General features: G+C 39.3%; 1 protein-coding gene across 1 annotated transcript; it reads left to right on the plus strand.

Annotated features, from left to right (window-relative positions):
- The first annotated feature begins 724 nt into the window (after positions 1-724).
- On the plus strand, positions 725-15,774 carry LOC143280433 (calreticulin-like). Its single transcript, XM_076585073.1, has 10 exons — positions 725-944; positions 1,621-1,725; positions 3,201-3,404; positions 3,897-4,123; positions 7,330-7,509; positions 9,987-10,130; positions 11,049-11,141; positions 13,140-13,230; positions 14,318-14,412; positions 15,428-15,774. The coding sequence occupies exons 1-10, from the start codon at positions 776-778 to the stop codon at positions 15,458-15,460; spliced, it is 1,341 nt and encodes a 446-aa protein (XP_076441188.1). The 5' UTR covers positions 725-775; the 3' UTR covers positions 15,461-15,774.
- Positions 15,775-15,807: the final 33 nt, after the last annotated feature.

Consider the following 15,807-nt stretch of genomic DNA (forward strand, 5'->3'; position numbering starts at 1 on the left):
GCGGCCTTGGGTTCAAGTCAGTGTTCGAAACAGGGGAGGGGAAGTTTCAAAACCACTCATGTGAAATTCTTTAATGGGATTGCATCGTGTTCCACTTTTTACACAACCTAAACGAGTAAAATACATTACACGTTATTTGCTGATGCCGAAAAACGCACAAATACACTCCGATGATCACAACTGAAATCATGCATTTCGCTCAAAGTTCTGGTTCACAGATTATTACAGGCGGCGGCCTTAACCAGCCTGATCATGATTCTTTTCGCCCTGCGTTGCACGTGCAACTTGACTGACTAAGTAAAACGAAAGAATGACGTGGCGGCAGGGCACAAAGCAATAAGATACACGATTGAAAACATGTAAGCACTGACACGGCTGAACGGATGTTTGCACAAGGACAAAATTACGGTTCGTGAAACGTCAGTGAAAACAAACCCAAACAAATAATTTATTTGCCCGCGCGCGCGGGCCGGGAGTCGGTGTGTGTGTGTGTGTGTGCAAAATGTACAAGAAGAGAGAGAGAGAGAGAGAGAGAGAGAGAGAACAGCAAACAGAGAAAACTGCAGGGAAAATAGAAACCAGGCGCGGCATGAACACACCACGCCGGGATGTCCCAAACAACAAGTGGTGACATTTCATTGGTCTACATCCCTCTAATGAGCGAATCAGCGAAAGCCAACTGGAACAACAAACACATTTCCGGAAAACTCCGCACTTCGAAGAAGAAAAATGACATGCCCGCTTTGACAGAACTTTGCAGAGCGTGCAGTGTGCCATGGGGATGGAAGAGACCGTGAAAGTGTTTGTTTTCCTGTTGGTATTTCTGCGTTTTTCCGTCGCAGCCGAGGACAAAGGTACAAAGGGTACGAAACCCAAGATCCACCCGACAAAGGACGTTCGGTTTCGTCGCGACATGAAGGTGTATTTCCAAGAGGAATTTGACGGTATGGAAATTTCTCCTTTTTTTTTTCCTGTTTATTTTTGAAATTATCTTTTTAGTGTCGTCATGGAGATGTTGAACTTCCGGTGTGTGGTGATGCGCATGTGCATACGAGACCTTGTGCGTCACGTGCGTCAGTGTTGTTGCACGTGCGAAAAAAGTGAAAGTAGTTGGCGAGATCCTCCTATTGCAGGAGTCGAGCGTTTGAATTGCATCGTTTATTTTATATATTTGTTTATATATATATATATAGAGAGAGAGAGAGAGAGAGAGAGAAGTGACGTCAGCGACGTACACTACCAGATCCAGATCCAGGGAGAGAGAGACAGAGAGATGGTGTTGCTCGTGTTTGTGAATTATATATGTTATGTTTTTTCATTATTATTTATTTTCATTTATAATTTTTTATATACATTTGTGGGCACAGTAAAGTTGCAGGCTGTGCACAGAGTGCACGTTTCAGTCGCATTTGACATGCCTTGGCTTACGTTTCACAGAGATGCAGGACACAGACTTGAGTTTGACTTAGTTACAAAATGTGTGTTAGATATTGACATAATTGGTTTGATTCATGTGTAAGTAAGTATTGTACTAAACAAAACAAAAAAAGACTCTACAATTCTTTTTGGTTCTTTTTCTTTCTGTTTATATTTTTAAGTGTTCGTTTGTTTTTTCAATAGATGGCTGGGAGAAGAGATGGGTCCTGTCCAAACACTATGGAAAAAAACAAGGAAAGTTCAAACTGTCCGCGGGGACGTTTTACGGTGATGCGTTGAAAGACAGAGGTTAGTAAACCAGTTCACTAACAGAGTACAACAGAGATAAGTTAGCAAACCAGTTCTGTAACATAGCACAGCAAAGAGGGAGCCATTAATGTGACTATTGAATTTAATACTTACTTTGTGAGTTGAATTATAGATATAAAGATGGGTACCTTCACTGTCTGTATGAGTGTGCACGTGTGCATGACTGAAACCTGATTGAATGACACAGGGACGGGCACAATAGCTGAATGGTTAAAGCGTTGGACTTTCAATCTGAGGGTCCTGGGTTCGAATCACGGTGATGGCGCCTGGTGGGTAAAGGGTGGAGATTTTTCCGATCTCCCAGGTCAACATATGTGCGGACCTGCTAGTGCCTAAACCCCCCTCGTGTGTATACTGCAAGCAGAAGATCAAATACGCACATTAAAGATCCTGTAAGCATTCGGTGGGTTATGGAAACAAGAACATACTCAGCATGCACATCCCTGAAAGCGGAGTATGGCTGCCTACATGGCGGGTTAAAAAACGGTCATACACGTAAAAGCCCACTTGCGTATATACAAGAGAACATGGGAGTTGCAGCCCACAAACGAAGAAGAAGAATGACACAGGAAACGAATGATGAGCGACCAGCAGCAGCTGTCAGTTGGCTCTGCCCAGGTAGGCAGCCTGTTCTGCAAATGTTTGCGAAGTGCTGAGAGCTTGGTCTCTGACCAAGGATAGGTGCTATATAGGTATGAGTAACATTGACATCCACATCCTTCAGTTTTGGGAGGAGTACTATTGAGTAACATTGACATCCACATCCTTCAGTTTTGGGAGGAGTACTATAGTGGCCACACCACACAATTCATCTTCTTGCTCCTTTCCAATGATTATGTGGAAAGTCACAGTACAAAAAAAAAAATACAACGGAAGGCTGTAAACCAGAAGATGATGTGAGTGTGTGAATGTGAAACAAATAAAAGCAAAAGTGCACAGTAATGACAAGCGTTACCATGCACAAAAATGCATACACACATACATGTGCACACACACGTGCACACACACACACACACACACATATATGTAAACATACACCCTCACGTGCAAGCACTTGCATACACTTACAATTCTATCAATATTCCCCTTTATCTCCATCTGATATTACTTGTAATGAAAAGATATTAAAGTAAAGGAAGAATAGAATCTATACAAACACACACACACACACAGTCACCCACCCACACACACACACTCACAGACAGTTGCACACACACACATGTGCATGTTAGTGATCTCCTTTGTCATCTGTTTTTCCCTGTTGTAAATGAAGACTACACTTTAAGAAAATATTTTCCATTAATCCCAATAAGCATTGTATTTGTTTTCATTCAGTTGTACTGTTTTGGTTATGTGCACACACACGTGCACACACACACACACACATACATATATATATAAACATACACCCTCACGTGTTCGTTGTTCTGTGTTTTACCTGTGATGTTTTTCAGGTTTGCAAACTTCCACGAATAACCGTTACTTCGGGATATCTGCTAAGTTCGACAAGTTCACCAATGAGAACAAGACGCTAGTTATCCAGTTCTCGGTGAAGAAAGAGCATAAGATTGAGTGCGGTGGCATGTACATCAAACTGTTCTCATCACAGCTAAATCAGACGGATTTGAACAGTGAAACGCCCTACCTCATCATGTTTGGTGAGGACAGATTTTTTATTTTTTTTTAACAAACTTTTCTGTAGTACTTTCTTTTTGTATGTATGGTACTATATTGAACTTTTGAAGTTTCGAACGCTGGAAAAAAGCTTAAGTATCTTTCAGTGTCATTCAGTACTGCTGTTGTATCTTGCATGATTTTTTGTCTAAGTGAAAATGCAAGCATAGTTGAATCAGGTCAGGAATTCAGTGCTGAATTGATATATCTGCCCATTGTTTTTTCCCCTCTTGCAGCAAAAAGGTGGTGAAGGCATTATTGGCAGACCCATGCAAATGGCGTTCATGTGACACCATGAATTCTTTTCTTTTTTTTTTTTATTACTGCAGTTGTCACAGTATATACTTGTTTTAAATACTTGCTGTGTTCATCTTTTTAATTTTATTTTATTTTATTTTTTATATTCTTTAATTTGTCAGTTATACGGACTCTGAGACAGGGGAAGACTGTTTGGTTGTTGATGGTTTTGGTAACAGGACCTGACATCTGCGATGTCAAGCGAAAGCTGCACATCATCTTCAAGTACAAGGGCATGAACCTGGAGTGTAAGAAAGACATCCTATGCAGAAATGACAACTTCACACACCTGTACACTCTGATCGTGCGCCCTGAGAGGACGTACGAAGTGCTAATCGATAACAAGTTGCAGGAGGTTGGGGACTTGGAGAACGACTGGGACTTCTTGCTGCCGAGGAAGATACCTGTAGGCAAACCCACCATGGAAAAACTTTTTGTCGTGTTCAGCACTGTTCTTTGTGTTTGACACCGTCTTCCTTTGTGTTGTGATGGGCAAACCCATCATGGACACTTCTTGTTTTATGTAGCACTATTCTTTGTGTTTGACACTGTCTTCCTTTGTGTTGTGATGGGCAAACCCATCATGGACACTTCTTGTTTTATGTAGCACTATTCTTTGTGTTTGACACTGTCTTCCTTTGTGTTGTGATGGGCAAACCCATCATGGACACTTCTTGTTTTGTGTAGCACTTTTCTTTGTGTTTGACACCGTCTTCCTTTGTGTTGTGATGGGCAAACCCATCATGGACACTTCTTGTTTTGTGTAGCACTTTTCTTTGTGTTTGACACCGTCTTCCTTTGTGTTGTGATGGGCAAACCCATCATGGACACTTCTTGTTTTGTTTAGCACTATTCTTTGTGTTTGACACTGTCTTCCTTTGTGTTGTGATGGGCAAACCCATTATTGACACTCCTTGTTTTGTTTAGCACTATTCTTTGTGTTTGACACTGTCTTCCTTTGTGTTGTGATGGGCAAACCCATCATGGACACTTCTTGTATTATGTAGCACTATTCTTTGTGTTTGACACCGTCTTCCTTTGTGTTGTGATGGGCAAACCCATCATGGACACTTCTTGTATTATGTAGCACTATTCTTTGTGTTTGACACCGTCTTCCTTTGTGTTGTGTCCCTTTCTTGAAATATACTGTTGTTTGTGTTCATGTGATGAAATAAACTGCTCGGATGTTTTGGAAAGCTCTGATACCTTAGCAAGGGTACAGGTCAATATGTTTTGCTTCAGTAGAAAACATCCCACAGAGAATGAAAGATATACATGTGCAGGTGGACCTAAAAAATGATGTTTTAAAGTGTTGATTTCAGAGTCAACCTCAGTATCAGTATCAGTAGCTCAAGGAGGCGTCACTGCATTCGGACAAATCCATATACGCTACACCACATCTACCAAGCAGATGCCCTGACCAGCAGCGTAACCCAACGTGCTTAGTCAGGCCTTGAGAAAAAAAAAATAAAATAAAATAAGATAAATAAAAATAAAAATACATGAAAATTAATAAATAAAAAAAAATAAATAAAAATAATAAACTAAATTAAAATAACAAAACAAAACAAACAAACAAACAAAAAATAAATAAATAAAATACAAATAAATAAATAAATAAGTAATAGATAAATACATAATTTTTTTTTTTTTTAACTACTACTAATAATAGTAATATTTATAAGGCACAAAAACTTGATAAAGTCAACTGTAAGCATACAAAAAAAAATAAAAATAATAAATAAATGAAATAAAATAAAATATATAAATTAAAAAGACAACAATGATGATAAATAAACAAATAAATGTAAAACATGCAAACACACCTTCACACATACACATGCATATGCATCCTCCTCATACTGATTCAAAAGGCTTCAGTGACCTTAGAAATAAGTGAATTGAAGTTGAGAAGTAAAACTGATGGGCCCAAGGGACTAGGAATGGGATTATTGTCTGATATTCAAAATATCTTGTGCAATAGCAGTTTCAAATGTTTGATATAAATTGCTCTTGGTGTGGAAAGTGTTTTGAAAGTGTTCTGATGACATATTTGTTTCTGTATTTGCATGTTTGTATGTGTATGTGCTTGTAAATGTATGTTTCACATATTCCAGCCCAGAATTTAAAAAGTGGTTTCTTTTCTTTGTGCAAAATTAGTGTAGTGTCATAAACTTAAGGATCTAGGGAAGAAGGAGAAGGCCCCATCCTCTGGATTATGAGTGGTTATGTATCAGCAGCTTTGGTGTGTGATATCCTCAACATGTGTTTGATTTTTATATATGGATCATATTTTTATATGCAGGTACATCCATGTGATCTACACTGACTCAATCAAAACACACCATAAGTGTGTGCTTGATAACAATATTTTCCTTTGCCTTTTTTCAGTGTTGCATCTCATTGATAGTGGCTTTGTTTTTTTCTCTCTTTTTTTTTTTTTTTTTTTTTTTTTTTTCTGTCAGCTGTATTTCAGTCTTTGGAAAACTTTTGAGCAGTATATATATATATTGTGCCTTTGAAATTTATTGTCATGTGCACTGTGGTCCAAAACTGTCATTGTGTCAACAATTGCTGTGATTCAGCTAGTTTTCTTATGTGATACAGTGTGTTACCTGGTCCTTGAACTGTGTTAGCATTGTTGGTTTATTTTCAACACTGTCACACACACACACACACACACACACACACACACTCTCTCTCTCTCTCTCTCTCTCTCTCTCACACACACACACACACACAGTACACACTTTTAAACCTTGCAGAAAAGGTTCATGTATGTTGCCCTTGTTACGATAATGTTGTTGCAGCCTTTGTGATGTGCACTGTTTATTTTGGCTTTATGTAATGTTGGAATGTATATTATCAGTGTGTTGCAGTACTTGTCATACCTGATGTATATCCTGTCTCATTTGTCAGCAAGTACTTTGTTACAATTGCCTTTTCATGCAGTTGTGATTATCATAAATGCCTGTTTCATGCTGTGGTATATATTATTTCCAATGTTGACAAAAGTTATGTTTTCCATGCTCCAAAATCTTTTACTTGTTAATTTTATGAGAATTATAATGATTAACTAATATATTCTTCATTTTGATTATTTCCAGTTCAAATAAGATTCCAAAAATAAAATTTCATGCTTTGTATTTTTTTTTTTTGTAGTAAATTTTCACCTCTAATAGAAGCTCCTTGTACTTTGTTTTTGAGAAACTGAAATATAAAGCAGAGAGCATAAACAAAAGTGAAACAAGAATTTTGTACTCTGTAAAACATAGTGTACCATTTCGTTGTGTGAGTTCCATGAAGTGTAAAATTTACTTACCATAGTTTGAATTGTAACACTGAAATGAACACTGAACAAACAGACTGTCAACATGACAAAGAGACAGACAGACAGACAAGAGATTGTTTTTAAAATTTAGATGTGTGTGTGTGTGTGTGTGTGTGAACATGCATGTGTGTGTGTGTCTGTGTGTGTGTGTGAACATGCATGTGTGTGTGTGTGTCTGTGTGTTTGTGTGTATGAACATGCATATGTGTGTGTGTGTGTGTGAACATGCATGTGTGTGTGTGTGTGTGTGTGTGTGTGAACATGCATATGTGTGTGTGCAGCAAAAGAAGCCAGCTGACTGGGACGACAGACCAAAGATCGATGACCCCCATCACAAGAAGCCACTGGACTGGGACCAGCCGAAAGAAATCCCTGATCCCTATGCCACCATCCCTCCAGACTGGGATTTTGAAACTCAGGGCAAATGGAAACCTCCAATGATCCCGAATCCAGATTATTTAGTAAGTTTCTGTTGTATTGGGGCTCTGCAGGGTTTGTTTTTTTTTTTTAAATGAATCTTTAATCGAGATTATTTGGTAATTTTCTGTTATATTCAGTTCATCTTCTGTGTTAAACTCCCAGTCCAGATTCTTTGGAAATTTTCTTTATGTTTGGGTTGTATTTTTTAAACTTCCAATCCAGATATTTATTTTACTTATTCATAATTTATTTTACTTCAAATCCATATCATTTGATAATTTTCTGTTATATTGGGCTTGTTTTTTTCTAAGTTCCAATCCAGATTATTTGGTAATTTTGTCACGCAGCACTCAAAATCCTGGTTACGTCACAGCCAGCTATTCTTAGCTATGCACAAGCATGTTATTGGGGTCAAAATAATGAAAATCGAGATTTTTCCAAATTTCGTATCTTTGTAGTCTTAGCTTTGCTGTCGGTAAGTATTTCAGCATGCAACTTTGCTGAAACTGTAGTGATTTTTAATGTTTTTAGCTGCATGAACTGTTTTGGTACTGCTGCACACTATTTCACTTAAGTTGCAATTTTCTGAAATTATATCAGCTGATTATGAGACAACACACTTAATGACTGCAGTTAGTAAACTCTGATGTTATTTTGATCTGGGATCAAAAGCGGAAGTTCAAAAGATTCATCAGCATTACAGGAAATAATTTTGTTCAAACACAGATGCAGCCTTTGTCTCTCATTTGAACATTCACTGTCGCCGTTGAATCTGCTCTCTCATGACATGACTTCACTCCTCCATTTGCCATTCTTGACTTTGTTTCTTCTTCTTCTTCTTCTTCTTCTGCGTTCGTGGGCTGCAACTCCCACGTTCACTCGTATGCACACGAGTGGGCTTTTACGTGTATGACCGTTTTTACCCCACCATGTAGGCAGCCATACTCTGTTTTCGGGGGTGTGCATGCTGGGTATGTTCTTGTTTCCATAACCCACCGAACGCTGACATGGATTACAGGATCTTTAACGTGCGTATTTGATCTTCTGCTTGCATATACACACGAAGGGGGTTCAGGCTCTAGCAGATCTGCACATATGTTGACCTGGGAGATCGTAAAAATCTCCACCCTTCACCCACCAGGCGCTGTCACCGTGATTCGAACCCGGGACCCTCAGATTCACAGTCCAACGCTTTAACCACTCGGCTATTGCGCCCGTCTGACTTTGTTTCAATAGAGAGAGAAAATAAGTATTTTCAGATGCTTTTTTCATACAGAAATTTATAGTGTTCTTAATTCTGAATTTTTTGACACTTCATGCATGTCCAAAATAATCCTTGTTTTAAAGTCATAAGCAGGCAAATGTATGTCTTTTTCATGAGCCGATTTCTCCATTCTTTCTTTTTGGGCACACAAACTTTGAAAAAATTATCCAAAAAAAAACCAAAACAAAACAAACTATGATAGATAGATCAATTCTGTTTTTTGTATATTGATGTGTTATTTTAAAACTTTCTGAAAGTACATATATGTCAAAAATGATAGATTCCTCTTAAGCCCTGTTTTTGCATACTGTGTCACATTTTCTTTATATTGGAGTTGTGTTGGGTTTGTTTTTGTTTTTTTTTAACTTCCAGTGCAGATTATTTGGTAATTTTCTCATATTCTGGAGTTGTTTTAAATTCCCAATGAAGATTATTTGGTAATCTTGCATTATAGCTGCTTATGATAATAATAAGATGATGAAGAAAAAGAAATATAATTCTGTTTATGTAGCAGCTTATCAAATGATTTTGTATCAGTGCTTTACAATTACAATAATTCCAATTTAGGAAGAAAAAAAGTATATATATGTAATCATTCATCAAAACAAGCAGTTTGGTCCAACTAAGGAAGCAATCGTGATGAATTCCTGACAAGAGAACGTATCAAAAGTAAATACTAAATTCAGTGTCAATAGTAAACACCCAAAAACATTAAGATCCAGTCGTGTACATCACAGTGCCCAAGCAATGAAAAACCCAGTTGTTCACAGTATATGTTATTCATAATTTGATCATGGTTTTTTGTTTGTTTGTCTGATTATAGAATATTGCTCTAAACAATTGTTTTCCTTAATTAACTAAACTGGAGGAGGTTAACTCTCTCCATACGAACGGCGAAAGAGACAACGTTAACAGTGTTTCATCCCAGTTACCATCATCAAAATATTGCAAGCGGAAGGGTCTTATACTGAAGAGGTGAATGTTGAGAAAGAATACCACAATTCTGACGACGGAAGCTAAAGGCTGGGTCATTCAGACACCCACTGGACATCCGAGGGGTCTGTGTAGAGGAGAAGAGAGGACTGGCCGTACTGAGTGAGTTAAAGCAGGGGAAGGAGAGAGTTGGGTCCTGCCATCACTGCCGAACCCTCAATGAAATGAACTTCAATTTCACTGCTCCCGTGACCATAAAAGGCTACAGGACACTCAACCTTTAACTTTAAATAAAAATAACATGTCAGGTTGTCTGGACAGGGCGAGTGGAAGCAGAAGAAGATTGATAACCCCAACTTCAAGGGACTGTGGTTACCCAAAGAGGCTGATAACCCTGACTATAAGCCTGATAAAAACCTGTACGCTTTTCCGGACATTGGGGCTATAGGAATCGACGTGTGGCAGGTAAGCGAGCTGTTGTGTGTAAGGCTGGACCCCCCCCGCCCCCCACCCACCTCCAATCTTTGCAAAGCCATATTCAGAATGATGAAAGGGCTGTTGGTCTGCACTTTTCATGCACTGTACTGTTTCACAAATAATGTATGTGTGTATGTTGTGTTATGTATGCTTGTCTGTCTATTTGTCAGTTTATCTGTATGTCTTGTGTATGTTCTTTCTGTCTGTCTGTCCATGATAATGCAGGGCTCAACATGAACTTTTTTTTTTTACTTGCCTAGTCAGTTAAGCCAGCGAAAAATTCCCTTGCCCATATGGGTTTTGTACTTAACAGCTTTCAGATACTTACATACATCAGACAAATGTGCACGCACTTGTTGAACAGGGAGATGGTACAAGGAAAGGAAAGCGGGGAGAAAGAGAGAGAGCTAGAGGGGTGAGGGGAAGTACAGGAAAGGGGGAGCATGATTATGGTTGTCATGTTTTTGGTGATGTAAGTCATTAACTCATTGAGCCTTGCACCCGAGCATTGCTTCAGCATAAACATTTGTCTCGTTAAAATGGTTTTGACGTTCCTATTTATGCATACACAGCAAAAATATGGAATTAACTTATACAATACTTCTGGGTGTGTCCACACATAATTTGGAGGAAAACCAGTATGTTTTCTGTGCTTCAGTATTAATGTGACTGTAAACTGCCCAGGATCAAATGGGTTAATGGTTTCACAGAATTATGGATCTTGATACTTTATTAATGATGCCTGTTCATTTCAGTCTTAGGAACATACAGAACATTCAGACTGAGAAGACAAAGGGGATGAGAGAGAGAGATGGGTGCAGCTATTCATTATGTGTTAATGTACCCTGTTATTACCAGGGTGTATTCATTTATGTCTGTCACATGTTTACAACATTTCCATTTCAGGTGAAAGCTGGGACCATCTTTGACAACATTTTGATCACTGACGATGAAAGCTACGCAAAAGTACATGCAGTTGAAAACTTTGAACAAACAAGGGTATGTCATTAATGTTACTTGGAATCGTGTTTCACTTTGCTCTGCACTGATTTCCATCTTTGCTCTTTTTTTAATTTATTTAATTTTTATTATCAAAGTTGTTTACAACATTCTGATAAGATTGACCAGGTCTTTTATTGCCTGAGAAAAGCTGTCTTGTTTACTGCAATTTCTTCTCAGCCATTTGTCATGTCCATGATAATACTAATAAGCAGTGCTCTCACTTAGCCTTCCGATATTTGGTTTTGGTAAAAAGATGTTTTGTAGGAGAATAAGAGAGGCTCCACAACATGGCAGTAATACAAGCTGAACTCACAACTTTGTGTCCAGTCAAGTATCTGTTATTGTGGTGACTGAGTGAAAGCATTCACACATTCATTCACATATTTCATTTTCACATACAAACACAACACCGTTGTGAAGTTGGATACTATGAAATTCTGGATCAGTTGAGAGATTGAAGCGTTGCGGAACAGCGTTGCGGAACAGCAGCCGTGGTGCAGGTGATGAGATCAGTTTGAGTTCCTCAAGGAGGCATCCCTTCATTGGGACAAATCCTTATGTTTCACCACGTCTGTTGGGCATAACCCAGTGGGCTAGTCAGGTCTTGAGTGCATGCACATATATCTCTGTAGCTATCACAGTGGATTTCTTTTACAGAATTTTGCCAGAGGTCATCACTTTTGTTGCCACAGGTTCTTTTTCGGTGCAATAGCCGAATGGTTAAAGCACTGGACTTTCAATCTGAGGGTCCTAGGTTCGAATCTCGGTGCACCTGGTGGGTAAAGGGTGGACATTTTTCTGATCTCCCAGGTCAACATATGTGCAAACCTGCTAGTGCCTGAACCCCCTTCATGTGTATGCGCACGCAGAAGATCAAATACGCACGTTTAAGATCCTGTAATCCATGTCAGCGTTCGGTGAGTTATGGAAACAAGAATATACCCAGCATGCACACCCCCGAAAACGGAGTATGGCTGCCTACATGGCGGGGTAAATAAAAAAAAACAAAAACCGGTCATACACGTAAAATGTTTCATGTCTGTCTGAGTGTGTATGTGTGTGTGTCTGAAATCTGATTGAATGACACAGGAAACGAAGGATGAGCGTCCAGTGGCAGCCGTCAGTCGGCTCTACCCAGGTAGGCAGCCTGTGGTGCAAATGTCCCCGTGTATGTAAAGCGCTTAGAGCTTGGTCTCTGACCGAGGATAGGCGCTATATAAGTATCCACATCAATCAATCAATCAATCAATCAAAGTGCATGCTGCACATGGGATCCCAGTTTATCGCCTCATCAGAATGACAAGCTGCTCAGTTTGATTTTCCAGTCACACTTGATAGAAAGGGCGAGACAGGGGTTCAAACCCACACCCTCACTGACGCTGTATTGGCAGATAAGCATCTTAACCATTCTCCCACTTTCCTTCTTGGACTGTGTCAGTGTCATTGTGGGATTTTGACAGCTTTTGCTCAGAGCTGAGAAAGCTATGTGCTATGTTGAGAAGATCATACAATTGAATGCCACTGAGATGTCTTGGATGTACTCTAAGAGTGTTGTTCACATTTCCTGACAAACACTGCTGATGTCAGTATCTGTCAACCCTGGTTGATTCAGGGATGTGCTGTGAAAGAAAAGCATAGTAAGGTACATCCCTTTTGGCATGGTCTCAAAAACCAGACTGGATCCCCACGGTGTCTTTTTTTTTTTCTTTTTTTTCTGCTGCCCCATCATCTGCGCCGTTTCAGTGGCATTACTCCCACGCCGCTCATTTAGATTCCCCCATACATGGCCACACCCGGGTTCGTCCGTCACAGTTCCAGCGTCGGCAGTCCACAGGGAACCATCGATGTTAGGTCGCCTGGAGGCCACACACCAGAGGAGACCCTGCACTGCTGCTGAGTCACTTCGGTGGTGTTCAGTGGTGTCATTATTGTTGTGCTGAAGTGAAGTCAGTACTTGTCAGAAACTGCATCTACCCATTGTCTGTGTCTCTACAGGAACTGGAGAAGATCATGAAGAAAGCCCTTGAAGACGAGGAGGCCTGGAAAAAGTACAGAGCAGACAGAAAGAAGGCCAGAAAGGCTGAAGGTGAGTGAAGTGTGCTTTCAATAATGAAAATTTTGTTCGAGTTAACTCATTCTATTCCAGGTACCAGTAAACTCGTACCATGTTTACTTCCCCTGTGAACCAGGTACAAATATTCTTGTACCAACACACTATTCTGATTTCAATAATTCTTGCTTGGTACAGTTGGCATTCTAGGCTGATCCATTTACGGATTCTGGAAGCATGAAAATGAAGCTTTGTTTGACAGATTAAATCAACAATTCTCCATTGATTTTCGCTGTTCCAGTGAACAACCCAGTTTTTTTTTTTCTGCAGTGGTCTTATGTAGTACTGGTTCAGGGGAGTTGTAGCAGGCATGTAGCTCTGGGGTAGAATGAGTTGATGTGATAAGAGTTCTAGTTCACTGATATTCACTGACGGGCGCTATAGCCAAGCGGTTAAAGCGTTGGACTGTCAATCTGAGGGTCCCGGGTTCGAATCACGGTGACGGTGCCTGGTGGGTGAAGGGTGGAGATTTTTACGATCTCCCAGGTCAACATATGTGCAGACCTGCTAGTGCCTGAACCCCCTTCGTGTGTATATGCAAGCAGAAGATCAAATACGCACGTTAAAGATCCCATAATCCATGTCAGCGTTCAGTGGGTTATGGAAACAAGAACATACCCAGCATGCACACCCCTGAAAACGGAGTATGGCTGCCTACATGGTGGGGTAAAAACGGTCATACACGTAAAAGCCCACTCGTGTGCATACGAGTGAACATGGGAGTTGCAGCCCACGAACGCAGAAGAAGAAGAAGAACTGATAATCACTTAAAACAGGGCAAGAAGAATGTGGATAACAGGCAGTCTAAAGAACACTAGATTCTGTATCATTTACAGTAAAGTAACAATTTCTCTAATGTCATGAGGTGAGATGGAAGTCAAAATTTGTGAATGTCACTGGAAATCTGCTCAGCCATTGTCAGAGCAAAAAACAAAAAACAAAAAAAACAAAAATTCAGGCAAGAATACAGAACCAGTCTCTTGGTGATTTTGTCTGGGGACTGAAAAAAAAGAACCACCAGTATTTCAAATATATTGAATTTCCATTTTCTCTGTTTTTCCAGCAATAAGGAGAGGGATCAGAGAGGAGGATCTGCCTCAGGACGATGAGGATGATGAGTTCCCTGCAAAAAAGGCAGAAAGAGAAAAGAAAGCAAAGGTTTGTTGTGCATGCTTGTGTTCGCATGCGTGTGTGTTTCTATATACATTTATGCATACCGTGATTCTGGCACCTGGAAAACAAAGGCTTGTAGTGGATATGTAAATGTGTGCATGTGTGTGTGTGTGCGTGTGTCCATGTGTGTGTTTATATACATTTATGCATACCGTAATTTCTGTGCCATAGGTGACAACTTTTTTTTTTTTTTGTATCAAAATCTGACCCCACTTTTTATCAGAAGGCACAACTCTGTGTGTGTGTGTGTGTGTGTGTGTGTGTGTGTGTGTTTGACTGACATGTTATCGTAAAGCACTTTGAGAGGTTTGAAAGTATAATGAAAGGGTACTTTATATTCTTCTTCTTATCATTATCACTATTATTATCTCTGTTATTATCACTATTGTTACTGTTATTATTATTATTATTACTATTACTACTACTATTCAGAAAGCAACATGTCGATCCACCCTGTCCCAGTTTGTGTCTGATGTGGAGGACTCGGACTTTTCAGGATGTTCAGCAGATATGTCGTTTTGGTTGTGTAGGACTTGCACGAAAAATTTTTTTGTCTTTAGCCAATCTTTGGGCCTTGACATATTATGCCCAAAAGGCTAGAAATTATGGTACAAATGTGTTATGCATATAAAATTGTGGTCACAGATGTGTTTTTCTGTGCTGTGTATATGTGTGTTTGCATGCACTTGTGCTTTTATTTGTGTGTGTAAATATGAAAAAAATATATATGTAAATTTAAAAAATAATAATTTTTTCTCTATATATGAATATATATATATATATGTATGTATGTGTGTGTGTCTGTGTGTCTGTGAGTGTATGTATATGAAATTTTCTAACGTTATCAAACATCTGTCATGATTTTGCTGTGATTGAAAACTGCTCTCCCCAGCAGCAACATGTGCACCCTTAACATGGACTGACTTGACTCAGCTGTTGTCCTGAAACTGAACACTACGTTTACATATTTTCTTCTTCTTTTTTTCCCCTCTGATTTCAGGAGAAGAAGAAAATCCTGCATGATGAGTTGTAAACATAGAGTGCTGACGGCTTGGAACAGTGTGCTGCTGCTCTTCTTCCTAAGCGAGGTCCTTGGTCTGTCAACCCTAAAGAAAAACTGTGTTCAGTCTTTGGTTCTTCTTCCATGAACGTAGTGATTCAAGCTGAACGCCTGAGCAGCTTGTTTCATGTTGTGTGTGATTTTGATCGCAGAGGTATCTAAAAGTATGAGAATAAGTAATCAGTGGTGTTCGTTTGTGAGTTGTTTCAGCAATAAAAGTGATGATGTAGTGGCGGTGAAACATGACGATAGTTTTAGTGCCATATTCTGTTGATGTGCTTTTAAAATTTTTATTGTAGTAAGATTGCAACATTCAGTGT

The sequence above is a fragment of the Babylonia areolata genome, chromosome 3, assembly GCF_041734735.1.
Source record: "Babylonia areolata isolate BAREFJ2019XMU chromosome 3, ASM4173473v1, whole genome shotgun sequence".
Classification (NCBI taxonomy): Eukaryota; Metazoa; Mollusca; class Gastropoda; order Neogastropoda; family Buccinidae; genus Babylonia; species Babylonia areolata.